The 26,347-nt window shown below is 43.8% G+C and overlaps 1 protein-coding gene and 1 long non-coding RNA gene across 5 annotated transcripts in view; one reads left to right on the forward strand and one right to left on the reverse strand.

Moving 5' to 3' along the window:
* The window catches only part of vtcn1 (V-set domain containing T cell activation inhibitor 1), a 390,797-nt gene extending 384,824 nt beyond the window's left edge, over positions 1-5,973 (reverse strand). For all 4 annotated transcript variants that reach the window (XR_004414078.1, XM_033033476.1, XM_033033475.1 and 1 more), the window contains exons 1-2: positions 5,876-5,973; positions 4,701-4,750 (exon numbers count right to left, since the gene is read on the reverse strand). Coding sequence is in view for 3 of the 4 variants with exons in the window: in XM_033033476.1 (XP_032889367.1) it covers positions 4,701-4,746 (46 nt within the window). In the remaining variant the exon portion in view is untranslated. The remainder of the gene's footprint in view (positions 1-4,700; positions 4,751-5,875) is intronic.
* On the forward strand, positions 1,842-22,923 carry LOC116980860. Its single transcript, XR_004414083.1, has 3 exons — positions 1,842-2,039; positions 12,410-12,413; positions 22,914-22,923. It is a non-coding gene; the product is annotated as an uncharacterized LOC116980860 (long non-coding RNA).
* Positions 22,924-26,347: the final 3,424 nt, after the last annotated feature.

Raw genomic sequence — 26,347 nt, forward strand, 5'->3', positions numbered from 1 at the left:
TCCAATCAACAAATCGGTCTCCTCCCGTCCAATCTGTCTCCAAGGGCATTACTTTTACTATTTTCTGCCCCCAATAAGAAACTGCATTTTCAGATGAATTGTTTCAGTTAAATTAGAATGGATGGGGAGAAAATTAAATAAGTAGTACCAATAGTTTTTTCCAGCCTAAATCGTGAGTGGTGAATATTTTATTGTGGGTGGTTTCATTTAGCAAAACAATAGTGCAAGCAGAAATATTACTATCAAATTTCATTATATATCACTATCAAATCAATATCAAATATCTAAAATTTCAGATTTGTGTACCCCTGTGAAAATGAGCATACTGAGATACTTTAAAAGACAGCGTCTTCAGATCGATGAAGAAATAAATGATAATGAAAACACTCAGCCAGAAAAGTAGGCAAAATTACTTGGAAAATGATAATGTAACTGATGCAGCTGTTTCGCCTGTTGCTGCATGTGACGACATTTCAAAATATATTGAAAAATGTGATCTTCCAGACTGTTGGACACAAGAAATGCACTTAAACAAAACGAAAGAATATCCCTGACTAATTGTTAAAAACAGAAAACTAGGATGTAGTGTATGCAGCAAGTGTGGTCATCTCGGACCTGAACGAACACAAGGAATTCATTTGTGTCGTGAGTGGTGCAGTGGTAATGTAGTAGGAGTGAGTGATGACAAAGCAAACCAGTTAATGAGTTTAAAAATATATATTTTTAAGCACAAAAATAGTGAAGCTCATACCAGATGCAAAAAAATCAATGAAACAGCTGAAAAAAAGCAATAGAAATGTAGTGTATATGTCACTGAAAAAGGACGAAGCAAAAACAGGTCATGTTTTTAGAACTGTACATAATATTGTACACAAAGGTAGGCCATACACAGATATGTCTTCTGATATTGAACTGCAAGAAAGAAATGGCATCGACTTAGGGTACGTTCTACACTCTCGTAAGTCATGTGCAGATGTTTCTCACCACATAGGGAACCAGGGCTCGAAATTAGCGGTGGCCCGGTTGCTAATGGCAACCTACAGTTCCGCCGGGCAACCTGAAAGCTATGCCATTTTGCCCTGCTTGGCAAGCACCCGGGACTGTAGACAATGCTGGAGAAAATCAGCGGTGAGGCAGCATCTATGGAGCGAAGGAATAGGCGACGTTTAGGGTCGAGACCCTTCTTCAGACTGATGTCGGGAGGGGGGGGGGGGGGGTCGGGAAAAAGAAAGGAAGAGGCGGAGACAGTAGGCTGTGGGAGAGCTGGGAATGGGAGGGGAAGGAAGGAGAAAGCAAGGACCACCTTTGAAATTGGAGAGGACAATGTTCATATCGGTGGGGTGTAAACTACCCAAGCGAAATATAAGGTGCTGTTCCTCCAAATTGTGGTGGACCTCACTCTGGCCATTGAGGAGGCCCATGATAGAAAGGTCAGATTCAGAATCGGAGGGGGAATAGAAGTGCTGAGCCACCGGGAGATCAGGTTGGTTAATGCGAACTGAGGAGTTGTGCGAAGCGTTCGCCAAGCCTGCGCTTGGTCTCACCGAGGTTGACCATACGCTGAATAATCCAACCAGAATTTTGTTTGGAAGTGGAAAGAAATAATAGAAATTGCATTAATTGCAACATGTAAAAAGAGATGAGATACTGTATTGTAATTTTTCTGCATGTCATTGTGGTATGTCTTCATTGGTGAATATGTTTAGTTTGTGACTTTATTTGAAGCAGAAATAATCGCATTATCGCACGTGTCATCTAAGCCGTCTTAAATGACCACCTAAACTATCATTTGGCAACCTACAAAGCTGCTTAGGTTGCCCGGCTGGCAACAGGGAAAAAAAGTTAAGCGAGAGCCCTGGGAACCAGATGCGAAAGAGTAGCGGAAAATATAATTTCAAAACAATCTAAAATGTCTATTATGATTGATGAATCTACTACTATTAATGGGAAAACTGTTCTAGTAGTCTGCTTGAGAGCAGCAGTTGGTGAATATTCCCAACCTATATCATTCTATTTTGACTTAGAACATATGAAACTTGGTGAAGAAGGGTTTCGGCCCGAAACGTTGCCTATTTCCTTCGCTCCATAGATGCTGCTGCACCCGCTGAGTTTCTCCAGTATTTTTGTGTACCTGAAACTTGGTGCAAATGCAAAATCTATATATATGATGGGCTTCTAAGGTGCTTACAAGGAAGTGGTTTTTCAATACAGTACCTAAAAGAAAATGGGATATCACATGTAACTGATGGTGCATCAGTAATGTTAGGATGAAATGCAGGGGTTGCAAAACTATTTCTTGATGATTTCCCTAATGCAACTGTTTGGCACTGTGCCAGTCACAGGCTTGAACTCAGTGTAGGTGATGCTAGAAGTGAAGTTGCAGGTTTGAATCATTTTCAGATATTTTGTGATAAATTGTATTCCTTATATCATAGGTCTCCTAAGAATCAGGATGAGTTAACTGCATGCGCTGAGGCTCTTCACTGTCAACTGTTGAAAATTGGTCGTGTTTTCAATGTGAGATGGGTTGCTTTGTCTTAAGGAACTGTAAAGGCAATGTGGCAGTCTTATAAAGCTGGGAGCATTTTGGAAAAGCAAGCTGTGATGCTTCAAGATCTAGTGCAGAGAGAGCAAATTACGAGGGGCTGAAAAAAATATTAGAATCATCAGCTTTCGTAAATAATTTGGGCTCGTTGATGGTGCAATAAACTATATTATACAATAAACTATATTATAAACACACAATAAACAAGTTATGCATTCTTGTACTCTTACATGGGTATAACCGCCCATAAAAAAATTCCCCCCCTCCTTCCCAACCTCAGCCTCACGGACCTCAGAGTACCCCTAGTTCCTAAAACCCATTTCCCTCACTGGAAACCACACATCTCCATATTCAGTGATAGTTTCTTCCCAGCTGTTATCAAGCAACTGAACCACCCTACCAACAACTGGAGAGCGATCCTGAGCGACTATCAAGCAATTCAAAAGAGAGTTAGATAGAGCTCTTGGGGCTAACGGAATCAAGGGGTATGGGGAGAAGGCAGGAACGGGGTGCTGATTGTGGATGATCAGCCATGATCACATTGAATGGCCTTTACCAGGCACGGAAATCGCTATCAAAATATGGAGGAGACTGGGGGATACCATTTTTTGGGGCCGCGCGCGCATGCGCACACTCACTCACACGTGAGGGTTCGGAGGCTCAATCCAGCGCTAAATGCAGCTCAACTCTGCCTGTCTCGCCGGGTTAACCTACAGCCCTGCCTGGACTGACGGGACACCAGCGCTGCTTCTCCGCGCTGGCCATATTTCCCGCAAGCCCAGGCAGGTTAACCTGGCGGGACAGGCAGAGTTGAGCTGGGTTTAGCGGTGCTTCTCTGCGCTGGCTGTGGGCCTGGGGTACAGCTCGCATCTGACTCCTGACCTCTCTGGCCACCCATGGGGGGGGAGGGGGGCACTCGGGTGGGGACGGGACAGCGCGGGAGACCTGGCTGGGATCTATCCTGGCTGCGGATGAGGCGCAGGTCTGTGCCACGTCTCCCTCTTCCAATTACCGCGCTCTATCCTCAGTCCCACCCACTCCTCTCTCCTCCAATGATCGCGCTGAATCATCATGTCCCGCCCCATTGCCTGCTGCCCGAAGTCCCTCTTGTCCAATCAGCGCCCTCGATCAGCAGTCCCACCCCCACTGTCCATATAACCATATAACAATTACAGTACGGAAACAGGCCATCTCGGCCCTACAAGTCCGAGCCGAACAATTATTTTCCCTTAGTCCCACCTGCCTGCACTCACACCATAACCCTCCATTCCCTTCTCATCCATATGCCTATCCAATTTATTTTTAAATGATACCATCGAACCTGCCTCCACCACTTCCACTGGAAGCTCATTCCACACCTCTACCACTCTCTGAGTAAAGAAGTTCCCCCTCATGTTACCCCTAAATTTCTGTCCCTTAATTCTGAAGTCATGTCCCCTTGTTTGAAACTTCCCTATTCTCAAAGGGAAAAGCTTGATCACATCAACTCTGTCTATCCCTCTCATCATTTTAAAGACCTCTATCAAGTCCCCCCTTAACCTTCTGCGCTCCAGAGAATAAAGACCTAACTTATTCAACCTTTCTCTGTAACTTAGTTGTTGAAACCCAGGCAACATTCTAGTAAATCTCCTCTGTACTCTCTCTATTTTGTTGACATCCTTCCTATAATTGGGCGACCAAAATTGTACACCATACTCCAGATTTGGTCTCACCAATGCCCTGTACAATTTTAACATTACATCCCAGCTTCTATAGTCAATGCTCTGATTTATAAAGGCTAGCATACCAAAAGCTTTCTTTACCACCCTATCTATATGAGATTCCACCTTCAAGGAACTATGCACGGTCGCAGAAAGCGGAGATTTCACCGGGTTTTAAAATCCGGATTACAAAAAATGGGGGGGATGTCCACCACCTCTCAAAACAGAGGGGGGACACCCCTGGTTTTCCGCCCCTGCCCTTTACCATGTATCTACACACTGTAAATGGCTCAATTGTAATCATGTATTGTCTTTCCGCTGACTGGTTAGCAAGCAACAAAAGCGAACGGAAACATTGTAATGTGAGGTTACTCATAATAACTCTCGCCTCATCAACGGTGAATAACACCAAGACTCAAGCACCTGCAACCACCCACACCCAGAAAGGAACTTACCAGCAGAAGCGAACAGGATGGAAAACACCAGATGTTTGAAGTACATTATTCTGAAATAGAAGTAACAACTGGTTAGAATGGAGGAGAGCAAGTATTTAAAGTCAACCTGAATGATCACAAAAGCTTAAAAAGAGTTCATTACCCTAGACACTTCGTCCTCGCACACGCATGCAAGCCGTCTTAAATGACTACCTAAACGGTCTTTTGGCAACCTAAAAAGCTGCCTAGGTTGCCCGGCTGGCATTAGAGAGAAAAAAGTTAAGTGATAGCCCTGCTGTTGGTTAAGACAACTACTCATAAATATCAAAGAGAGACACAAAGTGCTGGAGTAACTCAGCTTCTGTTGAGAAAAGGAGTACGTGGCATTTCGGGTCGAAAGCCTTCTTCAGCAGTTCTGACTTCCCTACCATCGAGGGGATCTATCGCACTCGCTGCCTCAAAAAGGCTGGCAGCATCATCAAGGACCCACACCATCCTGGCCACACGCTCATCTCCCTGCTACCTTCAGGTAGAAGGTACAGGAGCCTGAAGACTGCAACATCCAGGTTCAGAAACAGCTTTTTCACCACAACCATCAGGCTATTGAACTCAACTCAAACAAAACTTTGAACATTAATACCCCATTATCTGTTTTATTTATTCATGCATGTATATATTTATATAATGGTATATGGACACACTGATCTGTTCTGTATTCCTGCCTTCTATATTCTGTTGTGCTGAAGCAAAGCAAGAATTTCATTGTCCTATCTGGGAATAACAATAAACTCTCTTGAATCATGAATAATTCCTTCCACCACCTAAAACAAGGGTTTAAAAACTCTTACAAAAGATAAATAATGCTTGATGCAACTCAGCAATAAATGGAAACAAAGGCAATTAAATTTCTGGTGGCAGTGGGGTCTTCAACCTGAAATATTGGCCCCTTGTTATCTCCCCACCCATGCTGCCCGACCTGCTGAGTTCCCAACATTTTCTGCTGATATTTTAGGTTTCCAGCATCCACGGTGTTTATTTAGCCTAATATCCCTCAACGCCTTGCCTATACTTCATTACTATGCTACAATGATCAAATACACTTAGTAGACAGACCTGCAATATTAACATAACAGATATAACAGATATATATTTACAACTGGAATTATAATTACAAAACATTGACACGGAATACGTACATTTATGCAAAGTCACCCCCAGCATCGGCAGATCTGCTCTAAACCTTTTCAGTCTGGCTCCACTTTGAGACGAGGAAGTTAAAATTGATACATCTTCAGGTCCGGCCCAATCGGATGCCAGATTGTCGGCAGCGTCACTAGTTGCGAGGCAGAGGCGAGATCGACAGGTTGCAAAACGTTCTCCTCCTGCTGCAGATTGCGCATGCGCGCTGTTGGCATCGGGCCGGCGTTTACCAGTACCGCTACTGCGCCTGCGCTCACCCGGCACCAGGGTGCGCTCATCCACCACTGCGCCTGCGGTGCCGGCACTCCCCCTCCCCTTCACAACCTTCAATCCAATCCAGCCTTTGTGGACCGTCCCGTCCCGTCCACAGGGAACATCTTTATGTCGGAGTGTTTATATCATTTAATAATATTTTTCATTTGTAAAATATTTATGTTGATGTTATACTTTTTAGATTATTCGTTTATTAAATTTTGAGTTGATTGGCCAGAATAATCAAAACAGTACACTGAGGGATACATATTGATAAATGTTGCTTTATTTTTAATACACTAATGTCTACATTGGCCCTTTTAATAAGGGAGGGAATAACGGCAATAGAGAGGAAGGATATTGCGTTGAAGGATCAGGATAGTGAAACAGCTTGGGTACAGATAGAGAATAACAAGGGGAAAAAACACTGGTGGGTGTAATTTATAGACCTCCAAATAGCTGTGACGCTGTTAGTCAGAACATAAATCTGCAAATAGTTGACGCATGTAAAAAGGGAACTGCTGTAATCATGGGGGACTTCAATTTTCATATTAATTGGGCAAACCAAACTGGGCAGGGTAGACTAGAGGAAGAGTTTATAGAATGTATTAGAGACGGGTTCCTAGAACAGTATGTCGCAGAACCGACAAGGGGGGAGGCAATCTTGGATCTGGTCCTGTGTAATGAAGCAGGATTAATTAAAAATGTCATAGTTAGGGACTCGTTGGGAACAAGTGACCACAATATGGTCGAATTCCATATTCAAATAGAAGGGGAGCAGGTTGAAACTCAGGCTAGGGTGCTTAGTCTAAATAAGGGGGATTATGAAGGTATGAGGACTGAGCTGATCAAAGTTGACTGGGATAGCAGACTCAAGAATAAGACGGTACATGAGCAGTGGTGTACGTTTAAGGATCTACTGTATAACCTTCAAGAAAAATTTATTCCTATGAAGAAAAAAAGGGGTAAGGGTAAGAACAGTCAGCCATGGCTCAGTAAAACTATAAAGGATAGTATTCGGCTGAAGGCAAGGGCATATAAGGTAGCCAGAGATAGTGGGAGGGCAGAGGATTGGGAAGCATTTAAAGGTCAGCAAAACATAACTAAGAGATTAATTAAGACGGGGAAAATAGACTATGAAAGGAATTTAGCGAACAACATAAAAACTAATAGTAAGAGTTTTTATAGCTATATAAAAAGAAAAAGGGTGGCTAAGGTGAACGTTGGTCCATTGGAGGGTGAGACTGGAGAGTTGTTGGTGGGGAACATGGAAATGGCAAAGGCATTAAACGAGTATTTTGTATCAGTCTTCACCATAGAAGACACAAAAAATATTCCAACGCTGGATAAACAGGGGGCGGTAGGAATGGAGGAGCTAAATACTATTAAGATCACCAAGGAGGTGGTATTAGGGAAATTAATGAGACTGAAGGAGGATAAATCCCCTGGGCCTGATGGATTACATCCAAGGGTCTTGAGGGAGATAGCGGTGGGGATTGTGGATGCATTGGTGATAATTTTCCAAAACTCCCTGGAGGCAGGAACGGTCCCAGTGGATTGGAAAATGGCCAATGTAACACCTATATTTAAAAAAGGAAGTAAACAGAAGGCGGGTAACTATAGACCGGTTAGTCTAACATCGGTGGTGGGTAAAATGTTAGAGACAATTATTAAAGAAACACTAACGGGGCACTTGGATAAACATGACTTCATCGGACAGAACCAGCATGGTTTTGTGAAGGGGAAGTCCTGTTTAACGAATCTGCTCGAATTCTTTGAGGAAGTAACAACCCGGGTGGATAAAGGGGAACCGGTGGATGTGGTATACTTGGACTTCCAAAAGGCTTTTGACAAGGTGCCACATAAGAGACTATTGCTAAAAATAAAAAATTATGGGATTGGGGGTAATATATTAGCATGGGTAGAGGATTGGCTAACAAATAGGAAGCAGAGAGTGGGGATAAATGGTTCATACTCGGGATGGCAACCGGTAACTAGCGGGGTTCCGCAAGGGTCGGTGCTGGGACCCCAGTTGTTCACAATTTATATAAATGATTTGGAGGAGGGAACCAAGTGTAATATATCAAAATTTGCGGACGATACAAAAATGGGAGGAAAAGTAGGGGATGAGGAGGATAGGAAGAGTCTGCAAAAGGATATAGATAAGCTAGGTGAGTGGGCAACAACTTGGCAGATGAAATTTAATACTAATAAATGTGAAGTCATTCACTTTGGGAAAAAAAATGATAGGGCAAGTTATTTTCTAAATGAGGAGGAGCTGCGTTGTAATGCAACGCAAAGGGATCTAGGGGTATTAGTACATGAATCACTAAAAGTTAGTATGCAGGTGCAGCAAGCAATCAGGAAGGCCAATGGAGTTTTGGCCTTTATTGCTAGGGGGATTGAGTATAAAAACACGGAGGTCTTGCTGCAGCTGTACACAGTATTAGTGAGACCACATTTGGAATACTGTGTACAGTTCTGGGGTCCATACTTAAGAAAGGATGTACTAGCCCTGGAGGCAGTGCAGCGAAGGTTTACAAGATTAATTCCTGCAATGAGGGGATTGACATATGAGGAAAGGTTAAGTAGGCTGGAACTCTACTCTTTGGAGTTTAGAAGAATGAGAGGCGATCTCATTGAAACATATAAGATCGTGAGGGGCCTTGATCGGGTGGATGCACCGAGGATGTTCCCAATGATCGGGGAAACTAGAACTAGGGGACATAGTCGCAGAATAAGGGGGGGCTCTTTTAAAACTGAGATGAGGAAGAACTTCTTCACCCAGAGGGTGGTTAATTTATGGAATTCACTGCCCCAGGGAGCAGTGGAAGCAGAAACGTTAAATATATTTAAGTCTAAAATAGATGGTTTTTTAGCTGCCAAGGGGATAAGGGGCTACGGGGAGAGGGCAGGGATATGGACCTAGGTATGGTTAGTATAGTAAGACCTGAGTGATCTCCTGGACAAGTGTCGATCGCCTGGATTGGGGTCGGAGAGGAATTTCCCGGATTTTTTTTCCCGAATTGGACCTGGGTTTTTATCCGGTTTTTTGCCTCCCCCAGGAGATCACGCGGTTCTTGGGGTGGAGAGGGGTGATAGCGGTATAAAGGGGAGGGTAGTGTCTTGTGTTCTGTGTCTTGTGTCTACTGTTTGTGGGTAAGTGTGTCTGTTTAGTGTTCAGCCATGAGCGAATGGCGGTGCGGGCTCGACGGACCTGGTGGTCTACTCTCGCACCTATTTTCTATGTTTCTATGTTTCTATGTTTCTACAAGATAAGCACTGGCCAGTTCCAATTGCACTGCACTCTGCATGAAACGTATCCGGTTATGGTGCAGTCAATGCGTATCTGAAACTTAAAACACAATGACTTGAATATTCAAATATGTGAGGCTGGTAAGTTAGTGAAATTTATCAAAAAGTTTGTCATGATTCACATGCATTAATGTCAATGCCTCAGTTGATTTTAGGTGTTGCAAAGGGTTTAGGTTTCAGTGACTTTGTCTGGCCAAAGTCGTGAAATGGAAACAGAAAGTCAGAAACGAAACTTAGTCGTGTTTCCCCACAAACGAAACTTAGGGAAATTATTCGCGGTAGGTGTTAACATAGAAACATAGAAAGTAGGTGCGAGAGTAGACCACCAGGTCCGTCGAGCCCGCACCGCCATTCGCTCATGGCTGAACACTAAACAGACACACTTACCCACAAACAGTAGACACAAGACACAGAACACAAGACACTACCCTCCCCTTTATACCGCTATCACCCCTCTCCACCCCAAGAACCGCGTGATCTCCTGGGGGAGGCAAAAAACCGGATAAAAACCCAGGTCCAATTCGGGAAAAAAAATCCGGGAAATTCCTCTCCGACCCCAATCCAGGCGATCGACACTTGTCCAGGAGATCACTCAGGTCTTACTATACTAACCATACCTAGGTCCATATCCCTGCCCTCTCCCCGTAGCCCCTTATCCCCTTGGCAGCTAAAAAACCATCTATTTTAGACTTAAATATATTTAACGTTTCTGCTTCCACTGCTCCCTGGGGCAGTGAATTCCATAAATTAACCACCCTCTGGGTGAAGAAGTTCTTCCTCATCTCAGTTTTAAAAGAGCCCCCCCTTATTCTGCAACTATGTCCCCTAGTTCTAGTTTCCCCGATCATTGGGAACATCCTCGGTGCATCCACCCGATCAAGGCCCCTCACGATCTTATATGTTTCAATGAGATCGCCTCTCATTCTTCTAAACTCCAAAGAGTAGAGTTCCAGCCTACTTAACCTTTCCTCATATGTCAATCCCCTCATTGCAGGAATTAATCTTGTAAACCTTCGCTGCACTGCCTCCAGGGCTAGTACATCCTTTCTTAAGTATGGACCCCAGAACTGTACACAGTATTCCAAATGTGGTCTCACTAATACTGTGTACAGCTGCAGCAAGACCTCCGTGTTTTTATACTCAATCCCCCTAGCAATAAAGGCCAAAACTCCATTGGCCTTCCTGATTGCTTGCTGCACCTGCATACTAACTTTTAGTGATTCATGTACTAATACCCCTAGATCCCTTTGCGTTGCATTACAACGCAGCTCCTCCTCATTTAGAAAATAACTTGCCCTATCATTTTTTTTCCCAAAGTGAATGACTTCACATTTATTAGTATTAAATTTCATCTGCCAAGTTGTTGCCCACTCACCTAGCTTATCTATATCCTTTTGCAGACTCTTCCTATCCTCCTCATCCCCTACTTTTCCTCCCATTTTTGTATCGTCCGCAAATTTTGATATATTACACTTGGTTCCCTCCTCCAAATCATTTATATAAATTGTGAACAACTGGGGTCCCAGCACCGACCCTTGCGGAACCCCGCTAGTTACCGGTTGCCATCCCGAGTATGAACCATTTATCCCCACTCTCTGCTTCCTATTTGTTAGCCAATCCTCTACCCATGCTAATATATTACCCCCAATCCCATAATTTTTTATTTTTAGCAATAGTCTCTTATGTGGCACCTTGTCAAAAGCCTTTTGGAAGTCCAAGTATACCACATCCACCGGTTCCCCTTTATCCACCCGGGTTGTTACTTCCTCAAAGAATTCGAGCAGATTCGTTAAACAGGACTTCCCCTTCACAAAACCATGCTGGTTCTGTCCGATGAAGTCATGTTTATCCAAGTGCCCCGTTAGTGTTTCTTTACAATCTGGATCAGCAGGATCTTGATCGTTTGGGCAGGGGGGCTGAGGAATGGTTGATGGAATACAGTGAAATGTAAGGTGTTGATAAGAGGACATAGTTCAGCAATGTTACAACATTTTGAGATTTAAAAATGAAGTCTGCAATTTATCCCATCATATAAACCATAAAAATAAGTTTAATTTGACACCTAATTCACTTTCATATCTTCAGTATTTAAAAAGTTATGGCCATTTTCATACTCGGAAATTAGCATCTTGTTCCATATTGCTTTTCCATTGAATTAACTCAAAAGCTGTGATCGAGGACAGTCAAAAGCCCATAACAAATATGAAACAATCTTACTTGGATTACCTGAAATTCAAGCATATAATTAGTTAGTTACCTAATTATAGCTAATTACAAAATTTACCATTGTAACAGAAATAGTAATAAACACCCAGACTGCTTTGAACATTCAAAAATGTGATATTCTCAAGATCATAACTTTAATATTATTGTATTATATGCTGTAAGTCAGTTATAGAAAGGTAAATAATTTACAATTTCTAGCAAAAGACCAAGTCTTTATCGTTTCTTGGTTTCTTGGTCCTCCAAAATATTCCAAATGGAAAGTAAACTGGAGGTGGTGAAGGGAGGGCTTAAGCCAGAAAGGGTTATTGGGAAGAAAGAGCTACTTTAAATTTAGTTGCATCTGGTTGGGTAACTATAGTTGGGTGGAGATTATTCCATGCTTTAACTGTGCGGGGGAAGAACAAATTGTTGTATACATTTGTCTTTGTAGCTGGGATCACAAATTGGATCGAATGCCCTCGTCTGCCCCTAATTGGTTTGGGTTTGGTGTAGGTTTTGTAGTCTATGTCGAGCTGACCATTTAACATTTTGTAAAAACAGGTCAAACGGTGAGCTTCACGTCTGTCTTGGAGAGGGTTCCACCCCAGAGAATTCAGAAGTTTGGTGACACTCGCTTCTCTCTCATAGGTGTTAGTAACAAACCGAGCTGCCTGTCTTTGGACACGTTCGATGGAAGAAATGTTTTTATTTGTTTATGGGTCCCATGCTGCAACTGCGTAGTCCAAATGATGGAGAAGATCAGTTGCTAGCTGGTACATTGGCATATCAAAATCAGTAGCATCATCATACTCCTCAGATTGCAACCAATAGGCAACTCTGTACACCTTGTTTTTCCTCAACTTTTCAATTTTGGCATTGTAAACTACACGTTTTTGCTCTTCAAACCACGTATGACATGTCTTTCTGCCCACAACTTTCCCATTAAGAATGTCCTGTAGATCATCACATTTGGAGTAGTCCAAATTCGGATAATCTTTGTGAATGCTGTTTAAATCAGTCTCTTTCAATTTTTTTCCTCGCTTTTTCCTCTCTTTCGTGTCCCGAGCATGATCCTTGCCTTTCCGTCGCTTGATTATTTCTGCTGTCAATTGCTTCTGTTTTTTATTCCGTCTGTTCCTCTGCACTCTCCCCCATGTCACTGCCTTACAGAGCACCTCCTCCCTACGATGCTCCTCGTGATTATTAAGGGAATTGACTGGTCTATTCTTGCAGGCCCGCATCCTACAGACAAATAACACATGGTGGCATTGGGAGATTTCTGTTTCGATGAGCTAATCATCCCCATTATCTCCTCCGCACCAATGTTGTGTGATCTTGCTGATGCAGTTTCTCAGTTACATCAAGTTCAAAGTATAGGGAGGTTTCACGGCAATCGGGTCATGATCCATGACCCGTACTGTTGCTACGCTACGCCAAGTGGAGTACATGCGATGAACTGCAGGTAAGCACTTACCATTGTTTCCAGCGTAGCGGGCCCATTAAAACCCGCTGCAATTGTCAATTTTTGCACTGTAAATAATTATGGAAATCGGGATAAGCGTGAGAGACATTTAGCCTACTTCAGAATTCCAAAAGTGAGGAGAAATGACGGTAGATAGAAGTGAGAGCTGAAGGGACAACAACAGCCAGAGTGCTTGGCGAACATTGGCCGTTTGCTCACTGCATGTCATCAACAGTAAGTCATTATTTGTGTTTTTTCTTGATTCCTTTGGCATCTAAAAAGTTTCAGAAGTGATAAATCTGTAAATTTTTTAAATCGCCCATGGTTCTCGTGGGTTTTTACATACAAAATGAAAACGCATCTGAAGAAAAATTTACAGCCAGATTTATCACTTCTGAGACTTTTTAGATGCCAATGGAATCAAGAAAAAACACAAATAATGCCTTACTTGATGAAATGCAGTGAGCAAACGCGATAATTCCCAATATTTTCAATTCCGATATCTGCACATCCAATGTTCGCCAAGCACTTTAGCTACTGTTATCCCTTCAGCTCTCGCTTCCCTTTACCTTAATTTCGCTTCACTTCTGGAATTCTGAAGTTGGGTTCATGTCTCTCACACTTACCCCGACTTCCACAATTTTTTACAGCGCAAAAATTAAACATTTTGGCGTTTTTTAACAGGTAGGAAAGTACGCGTTTCTTGCATTAATATCATATACCGGAAGTGACGGATGTCCTCCAGATGGATTGAGCGGCTCCATGCGTCAAGCCCTATGACCCAGTGACCTTACGTGCAACCCCCCTATTTACTATACTACCTCTCCAACATAATGATGACAGCTTGAAGACAGCTCCTCATCTTTGAACTGAACTGTGGATGTACTGGTAGCTCCCAAAGTTTTGTCAATTTGGCATCAAGATGTACCTCCTCACCGAAGAAATCTTCCCTTGCTAATATCAAGTTGTCTGGATTATCTGTGGCTACCTTTAGAGCAGCAAATCACCCCTTTAACCACTTTGATGCCACCAACATGGTTGATCTGATTCTGGCTTGAAGTGTAGAAGCGCTTCATCCAAGGCCCAGTCAGATATTTGCCAAGTAAGTCTAATATCTGCAGTTCTACTTTTGCATCAGCCTGGGTGAAGTCATGGAGGATGGCACTTTTCAACCCCCCACAGAATGTTCTGCTATTCAGCAGGGCAACAAAGTCATCATAATATTCTATGAGCTTGCCACTAATATGAAACAGTATGTGCAATCTGTTGCCACGGTATCGTGGGAGGACAACTCGAGGGATGTTCCTGTCATCCAAAAATGCGACAAATCCTTTTGGGTCCCCTTTTCCATTCTTGTACCGAAGTTTGCTCATCTGCAGTATGGCATTTACTGCTAGACAGTCTTTCCCAAACAAGAATTTTCCTCCGGATTGTTTCTGCATTTTGAGGGCTGAGCGAACTGATGTTGCAATGGAATCAAGACAATGCAAGTGGCAGTAGAGCTCATTCAAAGATTTACCCCACTCGCTACTCACAATCCTAATAGCAGCATGATTAGCTGTACACCTGTCACTCATTGTGTTTGAAATGTTGGCGATTATCTTTTGCCTGGTATCTTGAAAATCTGCTTGCTCATTGAAATGAGTGTAAGTTTTACACAAATGTCAATTGTTTCGCAAATATGTTGTGCATAGTCCTCAGCAGTTCCACCAGCCAATTCATCGACTGCTACAGAAAGACATTTGTCTGTGGTGGTGAAGTGTACACTGTTAATGTAGGTCTCTTCCTGGGTGGTTGCATCAAAACCCACAGTCAAATCCTTTGTTGCAAGGAGCATCTCTGCTGTTTGCAACTCAGCAATAGCTCCCAATTCTCGGGCCATAACTTCAACTGCACTGCGTCGAGGAACATGATCCAGATTAAGTCCACTCCGCTTGTAGAACTGGCTTATTAGGTTTGGAATGTTTGCTGTGGGAGTTTTGTTTACAATACATGCATGCTTGTTGTTGAGGAGTAAGTTTTCTGGTCCACCTTTGACTTGACAATACTGGCAGCCTGCAGAGTTTTGATTGTTTCTTGTGGACAAGATTGTCAAATTCGAGGCGTCTCACATCCTCTTCCATGTCCTTTAAATTTTCATTAACTTTTCTGTACTGGTGAATTGAAACAGTTTTCCTCTTTTTCTTACTGTCATGAAACATCAGCAATTGTCTGTGTGCTTTTTTAAATCTCAAAAGCTCTGCCTTGGTTTCAGCAAGCTCTCGTGCAAACGTTTTCCCACGTAATTTGGTTTTGAGTGCCTGAATCTTTCTGTCCTTTAAATCTATTTGGTATTGCTTTCTCTTTAAGGCTTGATTAACTACATGTTTGGGAGTTTTCAACTGTGCCCTAAGTTCACTAATCTTTGTGTGATACTTTATTGTAAGAGCAGCCCTGGATTCAGACAGAAAATTTAGTATTTTCTTCAATTTCTGTTTCCTTGGTGAAAGACTTAGAAATTCTCTGCTACATCTTGTTGAAACACCAGATGTCGATGACATTGGTTCAGGTGAGGCAGCAGCTGTCGTTGGCGTTGCTAGATTCAGTGGAGGATGCAGACTATGACTGTCTTCGCCCATGTCCTCAGTGTCTTGAAATATGGGCACTTGGCTTTCAGCTGATGTCAAGGATTCAGGATCTTGAGCACCAGGCGGTGGAATGTCATCTAAAGAAATGTGTTGACTGCCTTCTGGAAGTTTAAAAGTTTCATCACAAATTTTCATAAATGCTCCAAGTTCCTTGGGATTGGTGAGTTTTTTAAACTTAAGCAAAGTTAACGAGAGCCTTCATTCTTAACTTAACAGCACCAAATGAACAACCTTCTGCATCCGACAAAGAGAAATGTGAACTCAGCGATTTCTCTGTTTCAGACAGACTTTTTCCAAATGAGGTGTACAAGTACAAGATGTGTCCATTTTTAAGATCCCTCTTAGACTCGGGCATGACAGAGAAATTCACTTCAAGTTGAACTCTAGCTATGCCTGTCTGGGCTTTTGGGCATTATTCAACCTCTCCCTGGACAAGTCCGTGGTCCCTGCCTGCTTCAAAAAATCCATCACTGTACCGGTACCAAAAAATGCCTCCCCATCCTGTCTGAATGACTACCGTCCGGTGGCCCTTACCTCGGTAGTCATGAAATGCTTTGGGAGGCTGGTGAAGAATCACATTTGCGCCTCCCTCCCTCGGAACATGGACCCGTTGCAGTTCGCATACCGTCCGAACAGATCCACGGATGATGCGGTCTCCCAGGTCTTGCACACCGCTCTCTCCCATCTGGACAGCCAGAAGGGGGGCTACGTGAGGATGCTGTTCATAGACTACAGTTCAGCCTTCAACACGATAGTCCCCACCAGACTGGCCGGGAAGCTAATGGAATTGGGGCTCAACACCTCCCTGTGTGCCTGGGTCCTGGACTTTCTCACCGCCAGGCCCCAGGTAGTCAAGATGGGAGGGAATACATCGAAGTCCCTCACCCTGAGCACAGGATCGCCCCAGGGTTGCGTCCTCAGCCCCCTATTGTACTCCCTGTACACACATGACTGTGTGGCTAGGTTCAGCTCCAACTCAATAATTAAGTTTTCTGATGACACTGGGGTGGTGGGCCTGATCTCAGACAACGACGAGAAGGCCTACCGGGAGGAGGTGGCTGATCTAGCACTCTGGTGCCAGGACAACAGCCTCCTCTTGAACATCAAAAAAACGAAGGAGCTGATCATGGACTTTAGGAGGGCACATCATCCGAGGACGTACACTCCATTGAGGATAAATGGGGATCCTGTGGATAGGGTGAACTGTTTTAAATATCTGGGAGTCCACATCTCCGAGGATATGACATGGGCATCACACGCCTCAGCACTCGTGAGTAAGGCAAGGCAGCGCCTTTACCACCTCAGGCAATTGAGGAAATTCAGAGTGTCTCCGAGGATCCTCCAGTGCTTCTACGCAGCGGCGGTGGAAAGCATCTTGTCCGGAAATATTACCATCTGGTTTGGGAATTGCTCTGCCAAGGACAAGAAGGCTCTGCAGAGAGTAGTGCGTTTGGCCGAACGCACTATGGGAACTTCACTCGCCCCCCTGCAGGAACTATACAACAGGAGGTGCAACTCCAGAGCAAATAAAATCATGGGAGACCCCTTCCACCCCTGCAACGGACTGTTCCAGCTGCTACGGTCAGGCAAACGCCTCCGTTGCCATGCGGTGAGAACGGAGAGGTTGAGAAGGAGTTTCTTCCCAGAGGCCATTCGGACTGTAAACGCCTATCTCACCAGGGACTAACTCTACTCAACGTTTTTCCTTCCATTATTTATTATGTAAAATAATATGTGTGTTATGATTGTGTTTATAGTTTGTTTGGTTGTTTGTCTTTTGCACAAAAGTCCGCGAGCATTGCCATTTTCATTTCACTGCACATCTCGTATGTGTATGTGACAAATAAACTTGACTTGACTTGACTTGGATTGACAATTTTGCATTTCTTCTTCGGAGACATCTGTTTAAATTGTAAATTTAATAAAACACTGAACAGCGTTAACAGAAACAAGTTATTATTTGCAGTTTTTGAAAAAAATGATAAAGTTAAACGCTAAAACAAATAGTAAATACCCAACAAGAAATTCATATTCATCAGTTTCATCTAAATTTAATTACTAGATCTAAACATCTATCCATTTCTTAAGAAAAGGTTAACATTTTTAAATAGTCTAAGTGTCCAAATAACATTCACACAAGAATTCACAATATAACGTGATTTTTAAATCTCATTGTCAAGAATTTATAGGCCAAATGGAAGGAATTTAATGTTTAATTCCCGTAAATTAATGGGCATTTAAATCATCTTGCGAGGGGGTTTTTGTGGAACGCGATCGATTGGAAAGTTGCGGTTGCGGTGAATTTGAACCCCATATCGGCAGGAAAAACAGATGGTGGCTCTTGGAACAACATCATCGATGCACTTACTTATGTAGCCTGTGACAGACTGTGTAATCGTTGATGCTGCCTTCTGCTGCTTCCTCAAACATCTGCCAGTCAGTTTTGTCAAAGTAGTCCTGCAAGACCTCATCAGCCTCATTGTTCTATTTGTAAATGTCCCTGGAAACTTTTTTTCTGTTTTAGTTTCTGCCTGTATGCAGGCAGCAGTAGGATGGAACAGTGGTCTGGCTTCCCAAAAGCAGGGCAGGGGATGTAACGCTCTGAATGGGGTGTAACAAAGGTCTAAGGTCTGCTCTTCCCTTGGTAATATTTTGGGAGAACCTTCTTCATGTTGGCTCTGTTGAAGTCTCCCAGAACAATGACCGCAAACTCAGGGTGGGAGTTCTCCAGCTCATTTACAGTCCTATACAGTTGGTCCAGGGCTAGGGATTTATCAGCCTGTGGGGGGATGTAAACAGCTGTAAGGAGGACTGAGCTGAACCCGCTCGGGAGGGAGAACGGTCTAGCTTTAATGGTCAACAGCTCCAGAACCGGGGAGCAGTGAGTAGTGAAAACGCAGACATCTGTGGCCCACAAAGAGTTAACCATAAAGCATACTCCCCCTCCTTTCGACTTGCCTGATTCCTTCGTTCTGTCTTGTCGGTAGACGGAAAAACTCTCCGGAGTTACGGCACAGTCGGGTACGCTGGTCTCCAGCCACGTCTCTGTGAACGCCAGAACACAGCATTTCTTAATGTCCCGATGGTGTTCGATCCGTGCGTGCAACTCGTCCAGTTTATTATCCAGGGATTGCACATGAGCTAGCAGGATGCTGGGCAGAGGAGGTTTGTTGTTTCTTAGCCGAATTCTGCACAGAACGCCGACACGCTTCCCTCTCTTTGCGTTCCTCTGCCGCCACCGTGCAGGTAAGCAAAGCACCCAGGGGAGGCTGTCGTCAGTGATATCAATAACCAGCTTAAAGTCCCCGTTGTTGCCTTTCTTATCTCCAAAAGTGATTGCCGATCATACTGAATGCGTGAATGAACAGTATGTACAAAAAGAACAAGTAATAAAAAATAAATACACACGTTTGCTGAGATGACTCGAAGCTCTCGTCAGTGCAGCCATCTACACGGCGCACACAAAGGTTTTTACATACAAAAAGAAAACACCTCTGAAGCAATATTTACAGCCAGGTTTATCACTTCTGAGACTTTTTAGATACCAAAGGAATCAAGAAAAAACACAAATAATGCCTTACTGTTGATGAAATGCAGTGAGCAAACGCGATAATTCACAATATTTTCAATTTCGATATCTGCACGCCCAATGTTCGGCAAGAACTGTTGTTGTCCCATCAGCTCTCGCTTCTTTTTACCTTCATTTCGTTTCACTTTTGGAATTCTGAAGTTGGGTACATGTCTCTCACGCTTACCCCGATTTCCACAATTTTTTACAGCGCATAAATTCAACATTTTGGCGGTTTTTAACAGGTAGAAAAGTATGTGTTTCGTGCATTAACATCATATACCGGAAGCTGCGATGTCCTCCAGATGGATTGAGCGGCTCCGTGCGTCAAGCCCTATGACCCAGTGACCTTACGTGCAACCCCCCTATAGGAACCTGAGGTGCAACTTTTTTACACAAAGGGTGGTGGGTGCATGGAGCAAGCTGCTGGAGGTGGTTGTTGAGGCCAGTTCTATCCCAACATTTAAGAAACCTTTAGACTGATACCCGGATACGACAGCTTTAGTGGGATACGGGCCAAACGCAGGCAGTTGCGATTAGTATAGATGGGACATGTTGGTGGGTGTGAGCAGGTTAGGCCCAAGGGCCTGTTTCCACACTATACAACTCTATGACTCTAATCTAAGTGGAGAAGTGGAATGTAAAGCCGCAGGGAGGGATATAGGTGGATGGTGACAGGAAAGGTGGGAGCGGGCTAGTGGGAGAAAGGGGTGCACACTGGGGGAAGGGAGTAAAGGCACAGGAAATTTAGGGAGAGACCTGGGATCAACTGCATCTGACAGAAACATGAAGGCATAACTACACAATATAAGAAGGAAACCGAGTGGAAATTCTCAGAACAAACCCCTCAACAGATGAGCCACGGAGAGGTGGTCGGGCCGTGGAAAACTGTGGAAGTTAATAATGATTTAAAGATACAAAATGGAGTCCACTGAAACTAAGACAAGCTTCTATTAAATTGCAAGGCCAGCGAAATGCACTAACCTTGCTTTTCAGTACATTAACAAAGCTAGCACATCATTGATGTTCTCTTTCCAATAACATAAGCGAGATATCAAGCACAAGTTTCACGAATGTCTCCTCTACAATGTAAACATTGAGAGAGAATTCAGACTAAGATTATGATGTGCGTCATAAGTAGAAAAAACTAAAAGCTTGTTCGGCCGAAATATCCTCTGTTAGAAGACCCTGTCAATCTTCTGTCAATCTTCTCATTCGGTCAATCTTAAGGATCTGTCAATCTTAAGAAGCAAGAGACTGTACTAACTTTATAGATAACGTATTGCTGAATCGTCGAATAAAGGGGTATATGTACATGTACTGAAGTAATTGTTCCTGGATCGCCTCAGCGCAGAGGGGGAACAAGGAGGGAAGAGACAGAGACTAAGACTTTTGCCTCCATCACAGTGAGGAGGTGCTTGGTGAACTCACTGTGGTGGATGTTAATTTGTATTTATTGTATGTTTTGTTATTTATTATTATTGTGTATGACTGCAGGCAGGGAGAGGGAGAGAGAGAGGGGTGAGGAGAGGGAGATGGAGAGGGGGAGGAGAGAGGGATGGGGTACGGGAGGAGAGAGGGATGGGGAGAGGGAGGGAGAGGGATGGGAGAAGGAGGGGAGGAGGGAGGGTGAAAGTGTGGAGGTGCCGGTGAGTGTGAAGGGGAGAGATGAGGTTGTATCGTGTGGGAGGGTGCCGGGGGGAGAAGTGGAAGAGTGTGGTAGGAGGGATAGGGGGGTGTGAGCGGGACAGCTTGGTAGTGGTAGGTGCAGGGGGAGAGGGAAGGGCTTGGTAGAGAGTGGAAGGGGGGTGTGGGGGGGAGCGGGCATGGGGTGTGTGCTTCGTACGGGGGGAGTCGGCGGGGTGGGGAGGGGAGGAGAGGGGGTTGGGAGGGGAGGAGAGGGGAAGTGAGGGGGGGGAGTTGTGGGGCGGAGGGAGATGGGGAACCAACCTCCAGTTTAAATTCCATTTGGAATATTTTGGAGGACCAAGAAACCAAACTCCCCCCCCCCCCAAAAACCCTTTAGAAACAGAAACATAGAAAATAGGTGCAGGAGTAGGCCATTCGGCCCTTCGAGCCTGCACCGCCATTCAATATGATCATGGCTGATCATCCAACTCAGTATCCTGTACCTGCCTTCTCTCCATACCCCCTGATCCCTTTAGCCACAAGGGCCACATCTAACTCCCTCTTAAATATAGCCAATGAACTGGCCTCAACTACCTTCTGTGGCAGAGAGTTCCAGAGATTCACCACTTTGTGTGGGACTTCTCTGTATAGTCTGTTATCAACATACTGTGAAGATATTTTTACCACACCCGCCTGGCGAAATAAAGATTACTGCTTGATCACTGATTGTATTTGTGTTTCTGTCTGTTTAAACATATTTGGGCCATGACGGAACAAAGAAGGACCCAGCAAGGGTGGAGGGGGGACCGAGAACATTGAGGTACCCAGCGGGGGAGGGTGTGGGGTGCCGAGAACAAGGAGAGACCCAGCAGGGGTTGTGGGGGATGAAGGAAAGACTTAGCGAGGATGGGGGGCCGCCAAGAGAACATAGAGGGACATAGTGCGGGGGAATGGTGAGAACAATGAGAGACCAACATGACTCCAATGAGTACTTTTGTAACTGTTAGCATCAGGAACGTGGCGACTCTTTGTGTGCTTTGTGTATTGTATGCAATAACAAAGTATTTCACTGCACCAAGTTGCATGTGAAAATAAAAGATCATTGAATTCATTGACTGCTTGTTCCTCCCAACTCTCTCCTGTGGCATGATCTTTGCAGAGTAATTTATTTTACTTTTGTTGCACTGACGCACTGAAGAGGAATCAGAAACAGAAAGTGTTCAAGGATGCCCATGGCTCCAGTGGCCAGAGTTCGAGCCCGACCTCCACTGACTCCATTCCCAAAATCCACAAACCTGGACTGCCCTTTGTTCTACCTGCTCCGTCCCACCAGACGCACCTCTATTCTATTTTGTCCCCCCCTCCGCCATTCAGTTCCTTCCAAACTACATCAGAGATTCCTCACAAAGTTCTTTGACTATTCAATAGCTTCTCACTTCTCAGAAGGTCATATGATAGGAGCAGAATTAGGTCATTTGGTCCATCAAGCCTGCTCCAGCATTCAATCATGGCTGATCTATCTCTCCCTCCTAACCTCATTCTCTTGCCTTCTCCCCATAACAATACTAATCAAGAATCTATCCATCTCTCCTTTAAAATATCCATTGACTTGGCCTCCACAGCTGCATGTGGCAAAGAATTCCACAGATTTATCACCCTCCGAATAAAGAAATTCCTCCTCATCTCCTTCCTAAAGGAACATCCTTTAATTCTGAGGCTATGACCTCTAGTCCTGGACTCTCCCAGTACTAGAAACATCCTCTCCACATCCACTCTATCCAAGCCTTTCACTATTCGGTAAGTTTCAATAAATTCCAGTGAGTACAAGCCCAGTGCCGTTAAACACTCATCATATGGTCTAATTCCTAGACCACCATCATTTCATCTTCACCACAGGTGCCCAGTGTCTTTGCACCTCCATTCTTTGTACCGCCAGGAAGGATTCAGGGCCCACCGATTCTCCCTACAATCAAAAGAACACAAAGTGCCGGAGTATCCCAATACTCCACATGTGGCCTCACCAATGTCTTGTACACAGTCACACATCATGCCTTTGGTCCTTGTTCACTGCTGTATTTGCTACTAGCAATTCTTAAACCAAATGCTTGTGAGCCTAATACAATGCAGTCATTCCACACATTTTACTTGATGTATTGCAATTTCCTGGGCAATATTTTTTAATGAACAAATATAAAATAAATTCCAAACTTCATACGTTTTATCACAACTAATGTAATCTGTAGTACAAATCCAAAGCAAGAGTTTATGCAAATTGTTCCCATGATAATGTGATAACACTGATGAATACAATTGTAGACACCCTATCATATCAAACCAGTCGCTAAGTATAGAACTTGAAAGTTATGGAACATCATTTTGATGTTCATTGTGTATAAATCCACCGATATCTGTAATTGACCAACAATCTGCTATAAGTACGTACATTCACATTTAAGAACGATACAAGGTGCATAGACCATTTACGAGGATGTTGCCAGGACCCGAGGGATGGGTGAGCAGGCTAGGACTTTATTCCTGAGAGTGCAGGAGGATAAGGGTTGATCTTATAGAGGTGTATAAAATCATGAGAGGAATAGTTCAGATAGATGCACAGTGTCTCTTGTCCAGAGCAGGGGAATCAAGAACCAAAGGACATAGGTTTAAGGTGAGAGGGGAACGATTTAATAGGAACGTTTTCACAAAGAGATTGATGGGTGCATGGAACAAACTGCTGAAGCAGGTAGTATTACAACATTTAAGAAGCATTTGGACAGGTACATGGATAGGACAGGTGTATAGAGGGATAATGAGCCAAATGCAGGTAGGTGGGACTAGTGTAGATGGGACATGTTGGTTGGTGTTGGCAAGTTGGTCCGAAGAACCTGCTTCCACACTGTATGACTCTGACAAAGAATTGCAGATGCTGGAAACTTGAACAAAACACAAAGTGTTGGAAGAACTCAATGGGTCAGGCATCATCTGTGGAGGGAATGGACAGAAGACGTTCCCAAGATTCCCTTAAGCAAGACGCATAGTAGTTTTAAAAAGAGTTATCATCTTGTTTAGTTTAGTTTAGTTTAGTTTCGAGGTACAGCGTTTCAACAAACCCTCAGCCAACCGAGTCCGCGCCGATCAGCAATCACCCATTCGCCCATTCTATCCTACAAACTAGGGACAATTTACCAAAGCCAATTAAGCTACAAACCTGCACATCTTTGGGATGTGGGAGGAAACGGGAGCACCAGGAGGAAACCCACACTGTCACAGGGAAAAGGTGCAAACACCACACAGACAGCACCCGTAGTCAGGATCAAACCCCAGTCTCTGGCGCGGTGAGACAACAACTCTTCTGTTGCACCACTATGTTCACCTTCATGGATACATTTCATCTGATACAGTTCCTCAGACCCCAACAAAGAAATAGCAATGGAGATTGTGAGAATGGCTTTGTTGTCTCATCAATAGGAATGAATTCCCTTAAGTGTCTGTACTAGTTCAATCTAAACTAAATAAATATATTTCTAAATAGGGGCAGCACGGTGGTGCAACAGTAGAGTTGTGGCCTCACAGATTCGATCCTGACTACGGTGGCTCTGTACGGATTTTGAATTTTCTCCCCATGAAGGTGTTGGTTTTCTCTGGGTGCTCTGGTCTCCTCCCTCGTTCCAAAGAATGGTAGGTTAATTGGCTTCGGCAAGAATTGTAAATTGACCCGGGTGTGTAGGATAGTGTAAGGGGGATCGGTGGTCGGCATGGACAGTGGGCTGAAGGGCCTGTTTCCTCATTGTATCTATAAACTAAACTAGATTTTTATTTAAAGTAGATCACACGTGAAAATGTTCACAACTACTTGACACTCCATCGGGGCATTTGTGCACAGTTTTGAACATTTTTGTGGTTTTATCTTAGTTGTAAGTTTCAGTTTCTTGTATCTTCATTTTTTAGTAATTAGTGATTTACTAGTTGGCCTTTCCCCTTTCAACAAACGTTGATCACTCCACCCTCCCCTTCCCTCCAGTTTAAAACACACTTGCTTTCTCCACATCTGTGGTTCCCTCTACAGGATGAGGTGGGGGGGGGGAGGGCATCATTGAAACATACAGAATAATGAAAGGCTTAGAGAGGATGTGGAGAGGATCAGTATTGCAGTGCTATTTTTTTAGGTGCCGGAGCTGTCAAACAGGGGTGTCATTTCAGGTTTTGCTTGGGGATAAGTTTCAGTTTCAGGTTTTACTTGGGGATAACCAGGGAAAAGTTTCTTTCTTTTTCTTCCTCATTTCTTCGGTGCAAACATCTGAACAGGAATACAAGTCTGATTTTGAAACATTATTACGTTCAGAACTACATTTGTACCCAGTTAGAAAGTTTGAACTAGAAGCAGGCGAAACACAGCTTTTGTCACGTTTACTATTATCAGTCTCTTGTACGTTATTCTTGTTGTACTCCTCAGCTTGTTTACGCAAGAAAGAAGTTAATGTTGTTTGTGTAGAAGCCATAGGATTGTTAGTGAGAAAAATTAACTCTAGTTTTAGAGAGTGATCTACGGAGTGGCACGGACTACCACAAATGTAGCCTATGGGCCCACTTGGCCGCCATCTGCGCGTAATTTATGCGACATCATTTACGCGTCCCGAAGCACGGTGCGTGCGTCGTGACACGCACGTGATGAGCGCATGGTGCGCATTACGCGCGCATGGTGCACGATGACATAGGCAGGGACACGCAGCGTTGCAGGATTTTGTGATGTACAAAATCATCACGCGCCATCTGCGTGACTTGCATGTGGGTCAGGTCCTTTACTAATGCGACTGAGACAGGGCAGATAGCAGGGCCCGCAACACTTAGCAGTGTTGCTAAGCTGCAGTTATAACAGAATTTACTGAAATAAAGCAAATGTTCTTTTGCATTTTAGTCACCTAAATTTGAACAATCTCAAACAAGTAATCAAATATGAAAAAAGAACGTCTAATGAACTTTTGATAAAGCCACGGATATTGCAGAATATTAGTATCAAAAGCGGTAGGTTGGCAACGCTGCCTCGTACCGTTTTTGTCGCAGAAATGTTTGGACAGGAAGTGTAGGTGTCGATACTCACAATATCCTCACACGTCGGGTATGACATGGTAAGTAGACCTATTCAAATCCTGCTGAGTTTGTAGATATACAAGAAGTTAAAGAAGATTGATTACGTAAATTATTATCTTATCTACCCCAACCTTTGCTTCCATAAAATCCCCTTTATATGCGGACGCTGTTAAATTTCCCTATAGTTAAATTCCCTGCAGTTTATTTTGGCTTTTGTTTTTACAGAGATGCCGGAGCGACGCTCCAGTGAGCTTCGGCAGCACTGCACCCCTGGCTGCCACAGAATCTCCTGTCTGTTCCCCTATCTATAGAGTGCCTTCTCACT

The sequence above is a fragment of the Amblyraja radiata genome, chromosome 14 (assembly GCF_010909765.2).
Source record: "Amblyraja radiata isolate CabotCenter1 chromosome 14, sAmbRad1.1.pri, whole genome shotgun sequence".
In the NCBI taxonomy this organism is placed as follows: domain Eukaryota; kingdom Metazoa; phylum Chordata; class Chondrichthyes; order Rajiformes; family Rajidae; genus Amblyraja; species Amblyraja radiata.